Source organism: Dermacentor albipictus, chromosome 9, assembly GCF_038994185.2.
Source record: "Dermacentor albipictus isolate Rhodes 1998 colony chromosome 9, USDA_Dalb.pri_finalv2, whole genome shotgun sequence".
NCBI lineage: Eukaryota > Metazoa > Arthropoda > Arachnida > Ixodida > Ixodidae > Dermacentor > Dermacentor albipictus.
In genome coordinates this window covers 29262413-29285014 of record NC_091829.1, presented here as the reverse complement: position 1 = coordinate 29285014, position 22602 = coordinate 29262413, and the positions used below count along the sequence as shown (strand labels likewise).

At 48.6% G+C, this 22602-nt stretch overlaps 2 protein-coding genes across 3 annotated transcripts in view; one reads left to right on the top strand and one right to left on the bottom strand.

The window, feature by feature from the left end:
- Nucleotides 1-13119, top strand: part of LOC135917964 (molybdate-anion transporter-like) — a 71638-nt gene extending 58519 nt beyond the window's left edge. Inside the window, exons 1-3 of one of the 2 annotated variants that reach the window (XM_065451612.1) lie at nucleotides 5710-5842; nucleotides 9103-9539; nucleotides 11646-13119. In XM_065451612.1, the coding sequence (XP_065307684.1) occupies nucleotides 9195-9539; nucleotides 11646-12506 (1206 nt within the window). In that variant the 5' untranslated portion in view covers nucleotides 5710-5842; nucleotides 9103-9194 and the 3' untranslated portion in view covers nucleotides 12507-13119. Of the gene's footprint in view, nucleotides 1-5709; nucleotides 5843-9102; nucleotides 9540-11645 lie in introns of those variants that run through there. The other variant, XM_065451611.1, reaches the window with a different exon arrangement.
- A 3397-nt stretch (nucleotides 13120-16516) lies between these two features.
- LOC135917970 (uncharacterized) lies at nucleotides 16517-22226 on the bottom strand. Its single transcript, XM_065451615.1, has 3 exons — nucleotides 22066-22226; nucleotides 17760-18138; nucleotides 16517-16954 (listed from the first exon to the last, which is right to left on the bottom strand). Exons 1-3 carry the CDS (start codon nucleotides 22115-22117, stop codon nucleotides 16789-16791), a joined length of 597 nt encoding a protein of 198 aa, XP_065307687.1. The 5' UTR covers nucleotides 22118-22226; the 3' UTR covers nucleotides 16517-16788.
- Nucleotides 22227-22602: the final 376 nt, after the last annotated feature.

Sequence of the window (22602 nt, the reverse complement as noted above, 5' to 3'; positions counted from 1 at the left end):
ATAAAGAAAGCAACAAAATCCCAATAAAGAAAGGCGTCAGGCAGGGGGATACGATCTCTCCAATGCTATTCACAGCGTGTTTACAAGAGGAATTCAGAGACCTGGATTGGGAAGAATTGGGGATAAAAGTTCATGGAGAATACCTTAGTAACTTGCGATTCGCTGATGATATTGCTTTGCTTAGTAACTCAGGGGACCAATTGCAATGCATGCTCACTGACCTGGAGAGGCAAAGCAGAAGAGTGGGTCTAAAAATTAATCTGCAGAAAACTAAAGTAATGTTTAACAGTCTCGGAAGAGAACAGCAGTTTACGATAGGTAGCGAGGCACTGGAAGTCGTAAGGGAATACACCTACTTGGGGCAGGTAGTGATGGCGGATCCGGATCATGAGACGGAAATAATTAGGAGAATAAGAATGGGCTGGGGTGCGTTTGGCAGGCATTCTCAGATCATGAACAGCAGGTTGCCATTATCCCTCAAGAGAAAAGTATATATCAGCTGTGTCTTACCAGAACTCACCTACGGGGCAGAAACTTGGAGGCTTACGAAAAGAGCTCTACTCAAATTGAGGACGACGCAACGAGCTATGGAAAGAAGAATGATAGGTGTAACGTTAAGGGATAAGAAAAGAGCAGATTGGGTCAGGGAACAAACGCGAGTTAATGACATCTTAGTTGAAATCAAGAAAAAGAAATGGACATGGGCAGGACATGTAATGAGGAGGGAAGATAACCGATGGTCATTAAGGGTTACGGACTGGATCCCAAGGGAAGGGAAGCGTAGCAGGGGGCGGCAGAAAGTTAGGTGGGCGGATGAGATTATGAAGTTTGCAGGGACGGCGTGGCCACAATTATTACATGACCGGGGTTGTTGGAGAAATATGGGAGAAGCCTTTGCCCTGCAGTGGGCGTAACCAGGCTGATGATGATGATGATGATGATATGAATGACGCTTCATCGATGTAATTTACTATTATAACACCTAGTTTGTATGTTTGACAACTCATTATTGTTGTAAAACCCAGTTTTGTATTCGCGATGCCTTACAGTCCAGTCTGTAACGGCTTTATGGCCAACAGTATCACAAATAAAAGAAACTGTTGATCTAATAAATGATTATATTTCGAGCTTTATTTGGAAACACAACAACCTAATTACGGAACACGAGCTATTGAGGCACTGCGGTATAATTTGGACTACCTGGTGTTCTTTAACGTGCTGCCAATGCGCTGTACGCGAGCTTTATTGCATTTCGGCTCCTTTAAAATGCGGCCTCTTAGGTCGGAATCGAGCCCGCGACCTCCGGCGCAGCGAAGCGACCTTAATATATCAGGCCACCGAGTACCTGTTCTGCGCATTACAACTTCTTCCAATCGCATGTCCTGCCTTAATATATCAGGCCACCGAGTACCTGTTCTACGCATTACAACTTCTTCCAATCGCATGTCCTGCCTCTTTCTGATTCCAACACGATTATTAGACGTCCGCGTCTGTTCTCTAATCTCTACTGCCTTATTAGTGTCTCTTGATGTTGCGGCGTTGAGCTGATAAGGCGCTACTTTCGGCAGCAGAGCCAACGCCAGCACCCTCCAAAACGATGGAGTGCTCTTGCATTTCGCGTTTCGTGACGTCCCATCTGGCGTAAACAAATCAATTGCAGCGCCTTGGGGGTACGTTGACCCTGACCTTCATTTCAATCCGCGCAACCGCAACTTCCTTCTTCTAATAACTTCACGTCTTTCACCTTGACAACTCACTGAAGTTAATTTAGTATAACCCCCCCCCCCCCCCCCCCCCCGTTTATTAGTTGGTGCTCGTGGCTTTAACGCTTAAACGCACCCCTACGGGTCGAGGTTGACGGGGGATCGCGACTTTCCAGAAAGCTAAACAAAAGAATATAGGCACACGAAACTTGACGTGGTCGCGAACAAAAGGCCAGACGCCCTCGTAAGCGAAAACAATGAAACGCGAACCGCTCGTGTCAGAGACCTCGCATCGATCCGGTCGTCCTTTGCGTCTGATCGGACGAGAAAAAGAAAAAAACGTCCATTTAAGGCGCCGAGGGAAGGTCTTTTGTTACAACTTCAAGCGCGGTGCGACAGCTGAAACGTTCGCAAACGAAGCGCAAGGCCAGCAGACTTCATTTTTCTTCGTCGTCGCTGTCGAAATAAAGCACTTATGAGCCAAGTTCATTGTTCACTCGTCGCTTGAAGCAACTTTCTTTTATAAAAGATGCAGCACGCAAAAAAAAGAAAAGAGACGTTTACGTAGAACATTTACAAGTAGGCAAATGGACTGCGACTCTCGCTGTCAAAGAGAGGTGGGAGCCAAGGTGAGGAAACCAGAAGCGCATATATATAAAGAGGAGCGTTCCGCTTCGTCTCCTCTTGGCTGTATCGTTCATTTGTTCGATCGTGCCGCGACAGACGTGTCAAGAATTTTAAGAGCCCCAACCTGCGAGGAAGCTGAAATCAAGTAATCGTGGTTGACACGCTGACATGGAAGGAGAATTGGCCTTTCCATATCCTGGGGGTGCGCGTTTCAAGAGGTCAGTCGAGAACCCAACTGTTTCTTGGAGTTACCTTCGCACGGAAAGCTGGCGCGGCCGTGCTCTTGTGTGCATGCGAATTTCGGGATGTGGTAATGATGATGATGATAATAATAATAGTGGGTAGTTTCGCCCGAAGGGATATCAGTGCTTAGCGTGGCGCTGCTGCTCCTCGGACAGATGCTCCCCTTCTCTTCTTAGTCTAGGCGTACTCGACATATTGGTGCGACGTAGCGCGCGTGGCAACTGCAGCAGAAACATCGCCCTGGCAGTTACCAGGCTTCTCACGACGTTGGCGTGGCGAGAAGGGCCGCCAGCGGCGTTGTAGGCGTCGCACCTCGATGGCGCACGAGGTGAGACGGAAGCAAATCCGTCAGCGTTTGTACGGCCTAAAGATTTCTGTACTTTCCGCTCCGATGTGGCATACACGCAACTGCCTGGCAAAAACGACAGTGTAAGTGCGCGCGATCTTCGTGCCAGCAGCGGAAGGCAGAGAGCTGCCCTGACTTGCTCCTGCTGTTGTTATTTTTGCCCGCAAACATGTATCGTACCCGCGAGGGGGACTAGCCACACTTGCGATAATAAAGAAAAATCACCCAACAAAAGACAAAGAGGGCTAGAGAAAAGCAAACGACCAAAAAGTGGCTGAGGTTTACCTCTTGTAAACATAGTTAACACGAGCTAAACGTCTGTTTGGCTTTGTTTTGCTAGGACTATGCACACGGTGCTTCATTAAAGTTTGGCCACCGTCTTTCACACGCGTTACAGATGCTGCCGAACTGGCTGTCTGTGAAGTCGCCGTGAAGCCTGGCCGTCGCAATCGCGCTTGCCGGCAGCCGAAGGGTGTAGTTAGTCAAAAGTTCGTTGTGGGTGCCACTGCTTGTATCCACGGCATCGTCTCGTTCTCCTTGTTGTTGTTCGTGTTGCTGAACGACGGCGGCGGTTGCGGTAGCTTCGATCTTGGCGGACTTCGGCGCTTGGTAAGCTTCTCTGTAATGTGCTAATCTGGCCTGCCTTTGCTCCGGTATTTCAGCAGGAAACTTTGCCTTTGCTTGAGATTTCGCAGCCTGCCGTCTAGCTATATTGACTGGATTGGATTGGATTCAGCCTTTCGTTTGTGACGAAGCGCACGCACAGACTGGCGAAAAGCGCACCATTCATGGCGAAATCGAGTGACCAAGCCCCGACGAAGCAGCCGTTAACCATCGCGTATAGTCACGTGGTAGGCGCAGCCGCGAGCGCATCTGCGACGCCTCACCGCATCGGATCACGTGGAGTTACGTCACACCTGCCACTCTTGCACTCCGGCGGCTCAAGGTCATTGCGACGCGATGAATGACGTTGCGAAACATGGTGTAGTAGAGCTTTCGCTCTAAAACCGAAACGCCATTTTTTGAACGAAAAAACCAGTCATAAACACAAAGGACAAGAGGAGAGGTTCACACCACAACGACTGGACTATCAACTGAGGATTATTAGAATCGGTGTAGTCCCAGCAAGGCCAGCAGAGCATGCGCAACTGCATCATCGCTAATCACATAGCATGAAAAGAGAAGAAATGTTTCTATCGGGACCGACTTAGAAATTCAAATTCTTTTTCAAGTAAGCGCACCGAGGTTGTATTAACGCAGTCATCGCCTAATAAACTGATGTAGTACGCTTCCAAGATTTCTCGCTCTTCTTTGCCCTTGCCCCTGCCAAGAATCCTCACATTGCTAAACAAAGGATAACAACCACACTCATTGCAATGGCGAGGCACGTTTGTTGTGGTGTGAACCTCTCCTCTTGTCCTTTGTGTTTTTGACTGGTTTTTTCGTTCAAGTATGTACCAACTGGCCCAGATTTCAACCCTTCCGAAACACCAGGCAACGTAGGCATAACGAAATTCGCTGCTTGGTCGGAGAGCAAGCGTGTGCCAGCTTTACTTCGTCGTCTTTTTTCCCCGTTTTTCTTTTTTTTTTTTGTTAACAGGCTGCCGCCGTCTGACGCGCCTTGAAAACCGCCCCGCGCATGCCGCGCATGCGCCGGATACCGTGACATCACGATGGCAGCGGGGGCGTCGACGACACGAACACATCTCGAGTGTCCGTAAAATTGCAATCCCAGTAATAATAAAACGCAGCCGGGGTATCATTGCTATTGTGGTAGGTGGCGCGCATGACAATGATAGGTAATTATGACGATGGTGAGTTGATGACTTTCCAATAGTTTCAACATGAAATTGAAAGCTTTGTATTCACGACTGCTCAAAACATTTCGATGCTTCGTTGACGCCGGAAAACCTAGGTGCAAGTTACTTTAGACACAGGCGAGTGCGACCAGCTTTGGATCTCGGAATGTATATGATACTGAGCTATAATCCCTAAAGTAATACTTTATTGACTTAAGGGGACATTTCGAAGAAAAGCATGTAAATCTAACATATTTATAAATGAAATCCAATGTGTTTTCTCTAAGAAATGACTCGCACGTTACGTGAGCGACTACACACTAAGCGCTACAGTTTTGAGAATTGCCTCCGAGACAGTCAAGCTCACGTGTGCCTTCTTAATTTAGCCGGCCATAGGCTTTGGAATGCGTAGCCTTTATTGTTCTTTTTCTTCGTCTAAGAACACATGCACACACTAATGATATCAGAGAAATTCAGTTTTTTTTTTTCCGAAATGTCCAATTTGGGCAACAATGCATGCGAGAAAAGAAAGATAGAGAGAGAAAAAAAGTAGAAACAGTTTGGTTTAAACGGGAGACCTCATCCCAGCTATGTGCAACGTCTTTTTGTCAATAATACGTGGTGCTCAAAACGGAGCGCTGATACGTTGTTCCGGTGCCAGTAATCAAAAAGCATAGCCTTCGAGATTCGCCTCTTTGACTATGAAGGAGCCATTGCCGATGATTCGGGGAAAGGTTGGCCAGGAGGAACCGGGGAGGGGCGTGGGCAAAAGGAAGAAAGAGGAGTTGTGATCTGAACAGAACCTCTACTGCCGCTCAAAATTAAACAATCGTAGAGATTGAGATGAACAAGGGTCCTTGAGTCAGAATATAGTTGCAATAGTGAGAACGCTTAGCTAAAAAATCGCTGGCACTCCAGAAAAACGAGTGGTCACCCAAACCGTAGACGCAATGCTGCCTACAGGACCACTGCCGAATTCTTGGCCTATACCGCCCGTAGTGGGTACCGCCATTTCACTTGAAACCAACCAAGTAACGGGCACAGGCGCGGCATTCCACGCCTCTCGCGCTTGGAAATAAAGGAAAAAGAAGTGGCCGGCCAGAACCGCCATTGCAGCTCGTCGGGTAAGTGAGCGCGGCGTCTTCTTTTCCTCCCACTCTGCCTGCATTCAAACGTGGAATACAGTTACGTTTGCTCCGTTTCCGCGTGCTCTCTGTTCGAGGAAACCTGCCGTCTGCTTGGCGATTCTGAGCAGCCGTCTGGACGCCGTACCTAGACTGTGGTTCGCACGCTACTGGGAAGTCTGGACTGCAGTCTGAGTAGAGCGCTCAGTGCAGGTTCGGGTACAGATGGCGTAGTACGACGCTGTGTGGGGGGCACTTAGGTATCTGCGCCGATATCCACAGTTGCAGCAGTAGTATATGGCGTTTAACGCGACGTTTAACGCGATACGACGTGGCATTGAAAGAGCCTGGCCGTGATGGCGGCTCAGTGCCTGTGGCGTTTGACCGTGAGCAAGAGGTCGTGGGATCGACTCCGGGCCGCGGCTACCGCATTGTGAAGGGGGTTGGACGCAGACACACTCGTCAGCCGTCATTTGGGGGCTCGCTAATTATGTCCAGGGGGTTCTTAATTCGCAGCCCTCCGCCAAGGCGTCACTCATAGCTCCAATGGTGACTTGAAACGTTCGTTCAATCAATCAATCAATCAATCAATCAATCAATCAATCAATCAATCAATCAATCAATGAATCAATCAATCAATCAATCAATCAATCAATCAATCAATCAATCAATCAATCACACTATGCTTGTTAAACAATTCTGTTGGGAAAGCACGCAAAGTTAAAGAAAAGCAAAAGCTTCGGCGTTCACCACCTGGGTTGGTTTAGGACGTTAAAGACAACGTACAGATCAGCCATCCAATCAACCAGCTAATAAATCAATCAATAGATCGATCAATAAAATACGCTATGTATGTCATAAGAATGCCATTGCAAGGCAAGCACAGAAAGTTTCATATGAAACAGTGAAAGCCTAGTGTGCACCCACTATGTTCGTTTGAGGCTCTGAATAAAAAGTTAGCCAATAATTGTGGCAATGAATCAGTGAATTGACGATATGAGCATTACAACAATGCCGTTGTGAGAGCAAGCAAGCAGTTTCATGTAGGATGACTGAAAGGTTCAGCACGGCGCCTTTCACGCGGCAATAAGGTTTGCAACGGTGTGAAGTTTCGTAAAGGCTACGAACATACGTAAATTTTTGTAAATTGAGCTGACGCAAATCCCGGCATCGATATGGGCGCTTGGTGGACGAAGTTGTTGCCCTAATCCACGCAGGCATTGCAACATACGCTTAAGACGAAATACGTCGCGTTTGCGCGGAAGGAGAGGGAAACGGTGGAACTGGGATTAGGCTAAAAGCTCACGGGATAACAATTTATCGATGCTGCTTGGATTAGACCACGCAGCGTCGAAGCGAACTTGTTACAGCGATGACCTTTGCATGACGCCGGCGCTACAATGTGCTACCAAGTTACACCAGACATTTTCAACACTCTACCTTATGTTAAGCGTTATTTTTTTTATTGGAACAAACGTGCTTAGTGCTCTACCGATTCTACCACTGTGTACTTGGTGCTAACGTAATGCAAATCTCCCTACGACACCTATGGAAAGGTCGTTTTCAAAACGTAGGGCGATACTCAGGATACAAGAATCTTTGTTTGGCCTAGCTTATTCATACGCAAGACCCTGAATAGAGCGACTGGACGGGGAAGGTGTAGAGGCAAATAGACAAGCTTGAGCAGGTTCACCGCGCGCTCACAGCACCCTGGTCGGCACCTTGATTAAAACAGCCTTCGCAGTACTTGGGTTCAGGCAATATTAAGGCTAATACCGAGGACAATGGCATTGATGTATTTTTTCCAGTGAATTTTAGAAGTTAGCGGGTGCGTGTGTACAACCACCCTCTTGCTGTTGAACATCTTTTTTTCCACACCTCCCTGAGTTTTGATCTCGAAGGGTGAGTGGACTTGTCTTGGTACAAACGCAACACCGTACTTTAGCTGCCCCAAGTGCTACTACTGCTGTCATGTCTTGAGCGAAACTTTTCGAGAAATGACCAGTTATCACACACATGCAAGCACTGTCCCAGAGTATCTCAATCTAACTGCGACTACCTTGTGCTCTCGCAGTTGCTTCGTTTTTAAGTAAGCCTCTTCACAAAACGCGCCTCTATTCGTTTCTTCTAGGCATTTGTAGCCCGGTGAGCGATTCCGAGCACCGACCACGGACTCGAATCGTCACGTTGTCGAGGTGTCTGTAGTAAGGGTGGAATACGTAAGTGGCAATAGCCAGGAGTAGGTTTCAACTTATATGCTACGAACGTCTCCACTTATATGGTGTAAACGTCAGTGCTCAAGCGATCCAAACGCGATATCATTCCACGTGACGGCCTGCACTATTGCGACACCGTTGGGCGTCAGGGACACATAGCTGAAACCTTCTGGTATGCGATCATTCCTACACGATCTGATATATGATCTTGAGGTGTACGGTCTTTGTGACACCTTGTGAATCTTTAAGTAAATTTGGTCCCCAACGGCCACTGAGCACTCAACGGTGGCGGAGAAAACGCCGACCGCTATGCGGGCTGATTATCACCTTTCAATTGCTGTGCACGTATACATATGTCCGTCTAAGCCGCCCAAAATTTGGTTTCTAATCCACGCTCAAGTACGCTTAATCTACTCTGTAGTCCGAACGCGATCTGTTTTGAAGATACGACAGGACCTGGACACGACCGGAATGCGACATTGACACCTGTGGCTATGCGAGCGTTCGCACCAGCTAAGCCCAATCGCTGGCAGCTGCCGTTGCTTGCCGTCTTCCTCTGTTTAGAGTAGGCTCTTCTGAATACGAGGTTGGATAGTCTTATGAACACTTCCCGAATTCGTAATTGTCGTTTTGGCGCCATGCTTAAATAAACATGCATTGTAAACTCGTGGTTAAGCTGCACTCTCCTAACGTAGTCTTCGTAAAAGGTGAATCAAGCCTGTTGCATCTCAGGCACGGCTTGAGATGCAACACCCGTCCGACTCGATTCGCTCAAAGTATGGGCGAAACTTGAACCATCTGCTCAAGGGTTGCTCTAAATGGGGAGGGCGGGGGAGGGGGCGATCCCACAATATTCCCTCCTGCCCCTCTACGCACGACCCCCCCCCCCCCATCCAAGCACCATGGAGTGCCAAGTGACGAAGCGCCTTCCTGTACCCCCAACGAAATAATAGAATGATCGTCTGCTCACGCAACAAATGAAATCTAGCGCCGTCCTTGCATCTGCTTTTCGAAGCAGGCACATAACACGCGCATCTCACGTAGGCGAAGACGTATCTGGAACCGGCCAGGGGCCATTCCGAGCCGCGCCGAAACCGAAAGCCGAGCCGGAAGTGACGCCACCGCCAGGCATCGCGATGACGTCGTCTGCGAGTACCGCGGCGGCGACGAAACAACCGTCTGCTCTGTCTCAATGGCACGCCGTCATCTTCTACTTCGTGCTGGTCTTCGGGGATCGCCTGCAGAACCCGTACGAGTACAAGCTCTACTACTACAACAAGCTCGAGCAGCCGGCAATCGCGCTGATCTACGCCGTCGGTGCTCTCGGAGGCTGTGTCGCCGATCTCTGGGGACGTTCCCTGGCAAAGCGCGTCGGCTGGAGGTTCTCGGCGCCCCTGCTGCTGGCACTGCTGATCCAGTCCTGCATGATGAAGAAGAGCTACGAGCTGGAAACACTGATGATCTCCAAGCTTTTGGCCAAGGTGAGCGACCTGCTTTTACGGCGGTGGCAGCGAACGGAGGTCTCTACCTTCTATGATCCCCTTGTACATTTATTGCTCATTGCCTTCACTCCTTCTCAGAGTATGTAGTGCCTAAAACATGGAGTCCATGACGTGTTTCCGACTCCCGAATAGCTTCCGCCGTAGGCAGCCAGGAAAAGCATAACCTTCGAGATCTGGTTCTGTTATCCAGAGAAAAGCCGTCGCTGGGGAGTGGATGTGGACAGCGCCTGTTACCAATGAAGTGATTGCTTAACATATTTACCCGGGCATGAAGTCAGATGCGGGTGAAACAGTGTGGATGGTGCTTAATCATAATTTACCACGTAAGCTTTCGAGATAATTGACACTAATTTGACATAGGTCATTGTTTTGTCGCAGATGACGAGAAGCGGCTACTGCTTATCAAATGCCGCAAAATGACATAAACATTCGTGACGTAGCGTCAGCCTGCAACCAACAGTGGCAACCCACCACGCGTTCTTGAATCTTGTTTATGCTAATCCAAAGACAAGCAGATTTTCTATATGAAACGTGAGGCAATGGTTACTTCGTCAACGTACTTGGAGGCCCTGTTTTTGTCATTTAACGATGACACTTTTAAAAAAAGAAGGATGCCCATTTTTGAAGCGTGCAGTGTAAATACAACCTGTGTTAGGGATACTTTGCCTTAAGATAGTTCGACAGGAAAATGGAAACAAAACGATAGGCCGTGGTTGAACACGAGATGCGTCCGCTTGGAGCTAACATTACAACAAAGGGGCTTTCCACTGCAATGACAATTCCAGTTGTCCAAACGCTTACTCTTAAGAAAATGGTTGTTGTACTCACGACTTAGTTCACACGGCATTCTCTACTTTGGTATAACTGCACTTGGTAACGGGAGAGTTGTAACATAATTGTCGAACCAAGGTATAAAATCAAGAAATGGGCTGACAGGCTGGCACACTGTGGTATAAAGTTTGTAAACAGGGGTAAGGTGCCCCAGAAAGGCTGGCAAACGTTTCGATAGGAGGACCTATCTTCGACAAAGGTGAAGTGAGGGATCGCCTTTGACGAAGATAGGTCCTCCTATCGAAACGTTGGCCAGCCTTTCTGAGGCACCTTAACCGAGGTATAGTCACTGTTACTAGTGGGTCCCAGCTATCAATTTCAGACGCAGTTTGCACCACCAGATACAAATATTTTAGTACGTAGCGGGTGTATCGAACCCGCTCTGTCATATTCCAGAGTATGCTTCACCCCCGCAACGCAGGGCAGTGCCAACGTTTATACTTTTTTTTTTCCGTTCAATGCTGCGTCCAAGTGGTTTCACTCACTCTGAGAAAGCCCACTTCATGATTTTGCAGTGCGTGCGCCACCAACATCGTGCTACGGGGTCACTCTGTATAGATATTTAAAAACGAATTTCGACACTTTGAGGTTCATCTTCTACCTCTACAGTAGCCGTCATCGATCTTGCGTGCATTTCACTTCTTTGACGCTGTTCTCACGGTAGCTTCAGGTCACGAACGGCAAGCACGTATCGGCGTGATAAATAGCGTTCTTGGAAGGGGAAGTAGAGAGCGCAGAGGCTTAAATAAGTGTAAGAAGATTTGCTAGTAGTGTTTGAGGGGAGAAGATAAGCCCGAGGACTAGTAAATACTCTTGAGAGTTCACATTGTCGCTGATCACTTTCTTGTGTTCGAACGTGGCCCTTCGATGTTCATTGGCAAATTTGCATTCAAGGTCGCCATAATGCGAAAACGCAAACAGCTCATCTTCATAAGTCACCTATGTTACGTGTTACAGCGATATCTAGTGAATAAACGATTAGTTTACAGTCGCTTTTTGCCAAACTTAGCCTACTATTGGCGCTTTAATCCCCAGAGGTGGTTTTCCCTAATAGCTACCGGCCCGTACACGAGATTGATGGACATGTGCTATTCTCTAGTTGTTAACGCGACTGTCATTCGAGGGGCCCTTTCAGCACGAGGGTTCTATGGGTTGTAGAGGCTCGAGACAAATCCGTGTCTTACGACCATGAAAACCTGCAATAATCTTTTATTTTTTTGCAATTTTTCGTCTTCCCACCACACCTTCGCGAAGGTGAGCGTGCTCACACTGTTCCCGCTGGCCGTGGGGCAGTTCACCGCCCGCACCAGGCCGTCGGACCTGGCCATCATGATCGGCATCGGCTTCATCGGCATCGTCTCGGGAGTCATCGGCAGCGTGCTCTGCGACGTCATCTACTTCGACTGCTTCATCTTGTTCCGCACCGCGGCCTTCGTTCTGGGCGCCCTCTTCTTCTTCCACTGGCTCGCCCCGAAGCCTCAGCCCATCAAGGACCTCCTGGAGCCGTACCGTTCCGACCGCGTCGTGAGCGTCGCCGTGCTCTCCTCGGAAGCCGCCCTGTGGTGCTGCAGCACCATCGTCGAGGCCTTCTGGGCCCCGCTGGTCAACCCGTCCAACATGGACGTCGGCCTGCTGTACGCGCTCTATTGCTTTTTCCACGTCTTCGGCGGCTGCTTCTTCCGGGTGACCCGCATGATCCAGGCGACGCCGCGCTACATCCTGACCCTGTCGTGCCTGCTGGCCGCCGTGGGCATGTTCTTCGCGGCGGCCGCCATGCCCGTCTACCCGGACTCCGTGCTGGTCGTCGTCATGGCCATGCTGGCCTTCCACTTCTCGCTCGGCCTGTGGGGCGCCGCGCTGCGCAAGCTCAGGAACTGCACCATGCTGTCGCCCCGGAACGAGGCGTACGCCCGCTGCGTGGGACGCGCGGTCGCGGCCGCCATGCTGGTCCTGAGGCGCGAGTTCGACACCCAGTACCTGTGCGGCATCTTCACGGTCTGCTGCTGCTTCGTCCTGCTGTCGCTGCTGCCCGTGCAGTCGCTGGCCCGCTGGAAGCAGAAGGCCCGCGTCATCCAGGTGCTCAGGTCGATGGCAGGCCACTCGTCGACAGCTTGACATGCCAAGCGACGATCTCGTCGTCATGGTGTGTGGTGATGCAGGAGAAGTTGGATGCTGGTTGAAAAAGGATGACGTCGGCTGGTGGATCTACGGGATGTTAGATACACGAGACTTCACTGGGTCGGAAGGGGGGAGGGGGTTGTTAAGGAGCAGTAGGTGGACGTGTCAAGAATTTCAGAGACTTGTGTCTAAGCGAAGTGAGCCAAACGTGGACTCAGACGACTACTAGTGTTTCAAGGCTGACGACGAGAAGCAGTTCGGGTCGTAATAGGGGCGTGACCTAAACTGTGGGACGCCGGCGAAAGCAGTCACTTCTTCGTAGAGTGTTAGTGAGTGCGCGTGAGGATGCTGCACATGACCTAAAGCACGGCATCGCTCGTTTGACAACGGGTTAGGTTAGAAAAGCGCCACAAACTCCGAGTGCTAAGTTTTAGTGGGTCCGTCAGCCATCGCAAGGGAAAAGACTCGGGAGTGTCAACGGCGATTGTTGAAGGAGGTGCACTTCCTTGAACTTAAAAAAATATGTGGTATCTGTGTTGTGCTGCGTTGGTCGGTGTGAGTGGGGCCTGCCACAGACATGAGTTAATTAAAGTTAGTTTTTTTCCAGTTCTTTCAACCTTCACATTCTCGTCATAGAGGCAATAACCACTTCCAATTCAGAAATGCGAACCGCTATGTGAGTGGGAACCAGGTCGCGTGAGGTGACGTACTGTTTTCAACCTCGATCCCCTGGCATAAGTTCTCTACTGAGCGTGCTGAATGCTGTGAACTTCAAGTGATCTTCTGTGTGAAATATATTTTTGACACTTGGGCACTGCAGCCTAAATAGAGATTAAAGAAAAACGAAAGAAAAGGTAATGTTTGACAGGGAATCGACCAAACTGCTTACAATGCCGTAGCCTGAACTTTGCGGTCCAAAGTATTACGAAGGTTTAAGAAAAAAAAAAGCTTTCTTCAACAAATTTAAATGTAACATTTACGGCTTCGTGACTCCTAAAAGAAAACTACACTGTAGGGCTAAAATTTGTTGATCAGGTCGTCTAAGGTGATTGACTACAACGGCATTCATTAACGCTATCAAATAGGCAACATTTAGCATAATTGGCAGCACCTCAGTGGAGCAAAGCAACGGTGGGTTTGATGAGAAACGCGGCATACCTGTCTAGTGGGTGGAGCATGTGTGCAAAACATTGCTAGTATTCTATAAATTTCGAGAATTTGGACTACGATGAAGAAACTTTTCTAACAAGCGTATTGCCGCCGAAATGCCATTTTTGGCGAATGTTAAAAAACTTTTGACACATTACGTAGCAACGTTCCTATGCTGTAAATGTTTTTAGCTATTTGAAAAAGCTTATTTCTTTTCTTTTATTTTTCGCAAGACCAACTGGGATAATGATTTGACGAAGGAATTATGTGAAATTGCTGTGAAACCGGGCCTATCTTCTTATGCGTCTGGACGTAACATTGACGACACTTCCGAAGTGTTTGTTTTGTCATGGCTTTTTGAGGATGTATTCGTTCTGAAAGAAAAAAGTATTCATTTTTCGGTAGCAAAAAAAGAGAAAGCAGTGCCTTTTTTAAAGCGTATTACCTGCCACCACCCCTTCAGATCCACGGTCCATGTCTGCAACCTGCCGAACATAGTCAAATTTTATTCCCCGAAATGCTAGTAGCGTTTCCTTCTGCATTATCCCTGCCTTTTCACCACAGATACTTTAGCCTTCCTTTACCCTTTTCCTGTTATCCTTTCCTAGAGCCACGAGGTGGTGGCGTCATCAGTCGAGAAATAGGCGAAGCACTTGCGTCTAAAGCATGGCCTCCGAGGTCATCAGCACACGGCGATGTAGAGTGATCCGCGATTTCCGTAGTCGCAATGGAAATCCGTAGGATCTCGGAGGCAACGATAGACATTCCTAGCGCTTCACTTACAGATCAACAGAGGGCACGAAAACACGAAGGATAGTGCGCTGCTATTCGAAAGCCGAGGCGGCTAACCGAAGATAAACATACCGGAGCAAATTTTCGCGCAAAGGATGAGGTACGTGCCTGCTGCAGGAAAACATCTGGAGACGACTCAACATATTCTACTGGCTTGCCAAGATAATTCACGCCAGCGAGAAATGTACAACCACGTTCACCCTAGAATAGCCATCATCATCATCAGCAGCAGCAGCTTATAGTTATGTCCACTGCCAGGACGAAGGCTTCTCCCAACGATCGCCAATTAGCCCTGTGTTGCGCTAGCTGATTCCAACTTGCGCCTGCAAATTTCCCAATTTCACCATCCCACCTAGTTTTCTACCGCCCTCGATTGCGCTTCCCTTCCCTTAGCACCCATTCTGTGGCTCTAATGGTTCACTGGTTATCTGCCCTACGCGTTGCATGACCTGCTATTTTTTTTTCAACGTTACTGCGTTATTTTTCTCGTTTGACTTCTGCCGTACTCGTTCTTTTGGCCTACGCTTCACTACCGCGCCTGACACGGAGGGTTCCTGTCAAAGGGGAGCGAAGCGACCCCTGGTGTAGCCCAGTGCGACGGGGCTGTGGGCCTAAGGCGGATGCCGCTTTAGCCACCGCAGACCAATAAATAATGACGCGTTGTGGCCCTGTTACTGGGCGCCCCAAGTGGGACGCCTCCCTTCTCCCCACCCTTCCCCTCATCCATTGCCTAGCAAAACTCTGCGCTCCTATGTTATGGAAAAAGAGGGGCCACTTCAGTTAAGTTACTACACGGTGAGAGGGCCCGTCATAAGAGTCTATAGACTACACATCAGGTAAGTTACTACACTGTAAGAAGGGCGGTCATAAGATTGTATAGGCTACACTTCAGCTAAGTTACTACACGGTCAGCGGGCCCGTCATGAGAGTGTATAGCCTACACTTCAGTTAAGTTACTACACGGTGAGGGGGCCCGTCATGAGAGTGTATAGACTATTACGACGGGCCCCCTCACCGTAGTGAGTGCCATGTAAACTTCCTAGAAAAAATAAGTAGTTTTTTTTTTCGTCACCCGCTGCACCGACTATGGTGATATTTGTTGCATTTTAAAGAAAACTGGTAAAATCTGCTAACCTGGGGATAAGCTATTTTATTTAGGCCGTCAATATTTTTATCAAAATTGCTCAATACTGAAAAATAAAACAAAACAAAAAATAAAAAGCGTTTTCTACTTCGTAAGTCAACAATAAAAAATGGTGCCATAATTCTGTAAACTCCTGTAAACACCTAAAGCGGAGAAAATGGTTGTTTTAGGCACCACTCTCACATAGACCACATATATTTGAGTAGGACATTTGCGAAACACTCATAAATATTTTAACGTAAGCTGTCTATTAATATGTCAAAAGTTGGCTTCTTTAGATGCTCTAACAGGTCTAGCGTACAGGAGTGGGATATCTGTTTTGGTTCAAAATCATGGATTTGTAAACTGCGCGCGCATCTTTTTCAGAAGAGTGCTGTTTTTTTTAGGGAATCTTAGTGAAAAGTATAATGCCGTAAGTGCAAACACTGTTTGTTACAGTTGCATGAATTTATGCGTTCTCTTTCAATTACAATGAGCTCTGTTCAGACCGGTCCAGTTGTCTAATAAAAGCATTTCGGCGTTTTGCTTGTACTTGAATTTGGTGAATCTGAGCTAAATCATGATCACTGAAAGAAGGCAACTATAACGGCTTCAGCCAAAACTTTCGAAAATGTTCAAAGGTTGCCTGTGGCAGATATCACAATTCTAGTTCATGAGCTGGTCTACTCAAAGAGGCGGACATGCAGAAAAAAATTGAAATGCATAATCGACTACTTAACAAAAAACACTAATTAAGTTTTTAACTACTCTTATGGCACAGATTGCAATTTACAAAGCTAATCACGGTCTTGGTTCCTTTCAACATGATATCCGATTAGCGTTCCGCTCTGACCATCTACTAACTTACTGCTTCATATTCAGGCCTAACTTAGAGTACGCCTGTTACCTTGGAATCCTTCCCAAGGTATTTAACGTGCTAGAATCAATACGGAGACGCTTTATTTGAAAGGAGGCGCAAAGCACCTAGCTTCGAGTTACGCATAAGTACGTGGCAACAATCACAATCAGCGTTACAACTCGTAGCAGTCAGTGGTAAACACCCATCGCAAGAACACGTACGTAGCTCGCGACCAGCGTTTCTCGACAGTTCACAGCGGACGGGGCCTCCTTTGGAGCCAGTCGCGAGGCAGGGCAGGCCGCCGCACCCTCCATTACGCAACCCAAGCCCCTGGATGCCGATGAACCACGAGTTCGTCAATATTGTCCGTCGAGCATAATTCGTGCACAGTGGAACTCTCCGTGACGTCCTTTTCCGCACGTGTGACGTACATTGTGGGCCAGGTGCGGAGCGCGACGTGGAGTTCCACTGCGTGCAATTGGATCCGTTGCCGGAACACCGCAGGACGATGTCTTCGTACACCTGATGATACGAAATTTGAAAACATATTGAAAAACCTGACATATCTTTTGTTTACTGATATCAATTTAAAGGAGAGGCTGGCGCCTTCGGTGGCGCCGGCTACTCATCTTCGCCGATCGAGCAAAACTAAAAGCAGGAAGGACGTCGAAGACGGTAAAAACGAAACAATAGAAGAGAGCAAAATGAGACTCGGAGACACAAAGTTCTGTAAACAAGTGAACGTACAAATTAGAAGCCCCGAAATGCTCTGAGAAGATTGCAGTCTTGCAGACAACATGGTTCACTATACACATCGCTACATGAGAGAACACAATTACATACCGACGCATAGCCAACTGTGAAGTGAAAAACCCACATACGAACTTCGGTTCCTAAAGATTTGTACTAGTGGGCGCAGGCATGAAACTGTAGCATAAACTTGCGATTTTCATATTTCACCCCGAAAAAAAGATTTTTCAGGGTACCTTATATGTAAAACTCGGCTATACATCGAGAAAAGTGTATAGAAAAGGTTATAGACGCAAGGCTTAAACAAATGCAATGAAACACTCTGAGGGACTTATTTCTCCATGAGAAATGTTGGGGGCAGAATGGAGAAAAAGCTGCCAACTGCAGCTTGACGAGGATCCATGGCCCTGCAGGGTTCGATAGCCATTGCACCGTGGTGCACTTCTACTTAATACGTGTGCATATAGTAACAACACATGTATTACGATTGCATGCAGTGTTAAAATATCCACAAATCAGGCCAACAAGGGTTAACATTTCCGTTGCTGCGTTGAATGTTGCACGGACGCTGTCGTACCTGGGAATGTCGTCGACGTCCAGGTCCCAGTCGTGAAACACGACCGCACCGGCGGAGGTCAGCAGGAACCTGTCCCGAGTCGGAATGCAGTGCACCTTGCAGCCTTCCATGGGTACCAGTTCCGTTGGCGCCGTTATAAACTGCTCCGGCCAGCTCCCGTGTACTGGGGACCATACCAGGACTATGACCCAGGTGTCCACTTCGTCGTGGGTGGTCGCGTAGTCTGCGATGACGACGCGCGACTCAACACTCCACCGATCGCGCTGGGGCTTCTCGCAGTACCCGTCGTGCAGCTGGGTGACGGTGAAGCCGACGGACGGGAGACAGGAGCCGACAAAGAGCGAGCGAAGTGACGTCGGACGCTCTGCCGTGCGGTGCCCTGGAGCGAAGAGACAGCGCGATGAAGCAGAGTGTCCACCTTGTGTGACAATTTCGTGAAAAAAAAAACAGGCATCGTCATCCGTTCGAGAGTATATAAGCAACGAAGCCTACCAAGGAAGCGTGTACAAGTTTCAGAGCGAGATTTTTAGGGCTAAAACGAAATTCTTAAGGCTTAAGGAAGGTGTCTTTTTGCGATCTTGGCGGCTTTAATTGGCTCAAAGGGAGGCTGCGCCCTCTTCGACTGGGAACACTGGAATGAGGGTGAAATTCAGCAAGGTGGCACATTTTGACACTCTCCAGAGTAAAAAGCCAGGGACTGCTAATCTTGGAGCCTTCGGTACCGCCATCTTGGTGTTTTGTTTCAATCACAGCGGTAGTTGCAGCCTAGTGAGCCTATAGGCGGCGAAAAGACGGTGGAATTTGACATGGCGGATTTTGACACTCTCCTGAATAGCAGCCCTAGAATTGCTAATATAGAAACATTCTACACCATTATCGTGGCTTGTTGAGCCAATCGGAGAGGTTGTAGCAGCCTCGTCAAACCAAAAAATATCACAGCAGACGAGCTGGCGGATTTCAACAACGTTAATCATAGGAGCCCATGGCTTGCTATACTCGACACATTGAAATTTATCATCATCATCATCATAATCATCATCATCATCATTTATAAGACCCTTAAAGGCTCCTTGAGGAGCACTACACAAGGGGTGGGGGACATCAGTCAGAACAGCAGAAAGCATGATCAGCGCGAAGCGAAATGACAATTTGCGTGTACGTGATGTCACAGAAAACCTACGTGCACAGAAGGCTCGAAAAGTAACACATTTATCACATAAAAGCTTAACAAGTAACAACAATTTTAAACATAAATTAAATATAAACATACATTGTATAGTAAAATTCGCCATTTTGTCGACTCCGATTCGCACACAGGGCTGCAACGGCCTGTCGCCATGGCTGAAAACGTCAACGTGGGCCGAATCTGACAATATAGCGTAATTCAGTTCCATAATAGCGTCCCTGTTTAGAGGTGGCTTTGTAGAGGAATAAGCCCCCACTATCTGCACGATGGCGAAATTTTCATGGCAGGTCACAAAATACACGGTAGTCGACCCGAGCTTGCGCAGAACATTCATACAGGCAGTGCAACAGTGATAGTTGCTTGCTCTCTCTCTCTCTCTCTCTCTCTCTCTCTCTCCGCTGCCGCGTCGATTGAGGCCTTCGGAGAAGGAAATGACTATACTCCATCTCAGAAGTCCTTCGCAGAATTGTGGAAGCTTCGGGACTCCTACTTCTGTAGGAATGCCGTATGCTCCTCGAAATATGTTCATCTGCGCCGTGTCGTCTGCTCACAGTAATTCGCAGTATACGACGCGCATGCGCAATAGTCCCAACGTGTAACGTGCTGCTGTCGTGTATCATGTACCAAGTTAAGCCCGGAACTATAGTCCCATGCGCAGCGATATTGCCTGTATACGCTTCGTACCTTCGGTAGTACTGCAAAGGACTTGCCAGGTGGAGTATTGGAAGGATGGATGGATGAAAAACTTTATTAGGGTCCTTTAGGGCGCGCACTAGCGCGCAGCGGGCCGCTCCCACGTCGGGACAGAGAGGCCGAGTCTCTCCGCCGCGTCGCGGGCCCGTTGGACAGCCCATAACTGTTCTTCGAGGTTGGGGCTGTGTAGGACCGCATCCCAACGTGAAGAAGTGTTGTTTTCATCGCTGTGTAACGCGGGACATCGCCAGAGCATGTGAGGTAATTGGAAGGAGGCATTGCAGAATACGATTGAGGCTGAACGACTCGGTCAAACACGGGATGGTCCCGTTAAAGCGCGCGGTAGGTTTTAGTGGCAAGCAGAGCCTACAGCAGGGCAGCCGTACAAGTGCGCATCGATTACAAACTACCGGAAACTAAACATGCTCGGCCACTGCACCGAGCCTCAGAGGTAACGTGTTGTGCCGACATTACGAGACAATAATCGAAAGGATCAACAACAGCAGGTCGCCATTATCCCTCAAAAGAAAAGTGCATGACAGCTGTGTCTTACCAGTACTCACGTACGGGGCAGAAACCTGGAGGCTTACGAAAAGGGCTCTACTTAAACTGAGGACGACGCAACGAGCTATGGAAAGAAGAATGATGGATGTAACGTTAGGGGATGAGAAAAGAGCAGATTGGGTGAGGGAACAAACGCGAGTTAATGACATCTTAGTTGAAATCAGGAAAAACAAATGGGCATGGGCAGGACATGTAATGAGGAGGAAAGATAACCGAAGGTCATTAAGGGTTACGGACTGGATTCCAAGAGAAGGGAAGCATAGCAGGGGCGGCAGGAAGTTAGGTGGGCGGATGCGATTAAGAAGTTTGCAGGGACAACATGGCCACAATTAGTACATGACCGGGGTAGTTGGAGAAGTATGGAAGGGGCCTTTGCCCTGCAGCGGGCGTATCCAGGCTGATGATGATGACGATGAACCGAAAGAAATGAGCTTCATGGATAGTTTGCTTGCCAATGGTGGCTGCGTGACGTCATGCTCCCTCCCAGTTTATTGCCGCGCTCCTTAATTTGTTCCCATAGCGCTTCCTCCAAAATTTACTAGAACGAACTCCCGCGCTAGTAAATCAAGGCGTTTCATGCAGCACGGGAAGGATGGTTAGAGCATGTGTTTCCCTTAACTTGTGACATTTTTGGGGTGTTCAAACGGTTTGGTGACCTTACGAACCGTCTTTAACAATGTTTCGCGATATAAGTGCTACCATTTGTACTGAGTCAGCGCGTGCTCAGACTCGTTGCCTTCTGCGTTCAGGAAGAAATAGGGTTGCCTGAAAATTTTTGGTGCTGAAGGGCAGATAAAACGCAGTAAAAGAAATGTCAAAACACAGGAACGTCTAAAGACACGCATGAAGATGAGACAAATGGTTGTTCTCGCCATCAGTTCTACGACGGCCTCGCTGAGCAATCGCAACGTCTGAAGTCTTTCTAGTAACTTTACTATAAGTATTGTATGGCTTTAGAGAAACGCATACGGTATGTTGCTTCCGCTCGACTTCTTTGTCGTTCTGCATCCAAGCGTATTGCGCATCACTGGCCTCGGTGGGAGGGGCGCTCAGGAAAAATAAATGTGAAGCCAATGTTAGGCGTGTGCAATCAGAGTTTTTTACAAAAACACCACTAGGGGGAACGCCTGCGCTACTGTCTATGAGGTACTCTTAGTTAAATGTCTATGGGACCTACAAAGACGGTGGTGGCGCCACCATGGGGATGGCCGTTGGTACGTGGACTTGCCTCAGCATCGTTCTCTTGGCTTCAAGCGAGTTTGCGACATTGCCATTTGACGTTTGCAAACAAGATATTGTACTGTGGCTGCAGTGGGTGCGCCGAACTTGGCTATATAGCGGGCTGGGCCGGCTGGTGGTGCAGCAATTCGCAGCCATTCTGCATCAGCGCACAGCCTTGTTACTTTCAGCTTTACAAATACAGGTCTGCTTCAGAATTTAAAACTAAAAAAGAAAAAGCTGTAAGAACGCCTAACGTCGCGAGAACAGGAAGATGTGACAAATTCGAGTACTAGCCATCATCTTCCCCGTGGCAGCCGAGCCATCGCAGCACAGCCGTTGACCTCGAGTGATTCTATTCGGAAACGACATGTCTGTGATGTCTGAGCACGTGAAATGTGAGCAATGCACAGCCAAACATTCGGACCGTCAAACCCCCGTATTCAGGCACTCATCTAAACACGAAGCAACCCGCTTGACCTGACCTAAATTACGCCTGGCGTGAATGCGCCCAAGACGCTCATTGCTAACCTGCGGCGCGTTCACGAAAGGCGTCGTGTAGATCAAGCAAGCATGGGCTTCAAGTTTAGATGCATTTCTTATTACGCGGGTTAAAAGTAAAGACTTGTGACCGGGGCATCTTACCTAGTAACCGACAAATCGGGGAACGCAGGGCCCAGCCCGGTCGGGATTCCATGCTTCTTGAGCCGAAACAACAGAAGAGTTCGATCGCCGTGGAAGCTTGGCTGCTTCTCGCCGTCGAACGCGTTCGAGTCGAGCGTGCCTTGGCCGATGGCGCGTGGAAACGGGGCGTGCAACTGTGAACGTGCGTGTGCGGTGATGATGATGACGAGTCTCGAAAGGAAGCTCTCGTCTTGTATCCCATGTACTGGCTCACACCCACTACGGGGGATCGGCCACGAAGCCGGTGGTGTGAAGTATGTTAGTGCCCCAGGAGGCCTCCGCACATAGACAGCCCCGTATTACACCAACATTCACTAACGAGGAATAAGCAGTGGGAGGCATGGCTTCCGGACGAGGGCCGGGAGAGCCAGTTGGCTCTTCTGGACCAAGCCCAGCGAGCCACTCGTGCCAGTGGGGCGCTGGAATAGGGGCCCCAACCGTCGTGCCTTACTTTATTTATATTCAATAAAGTGTTTACTCACTCACTCACTCATTAGA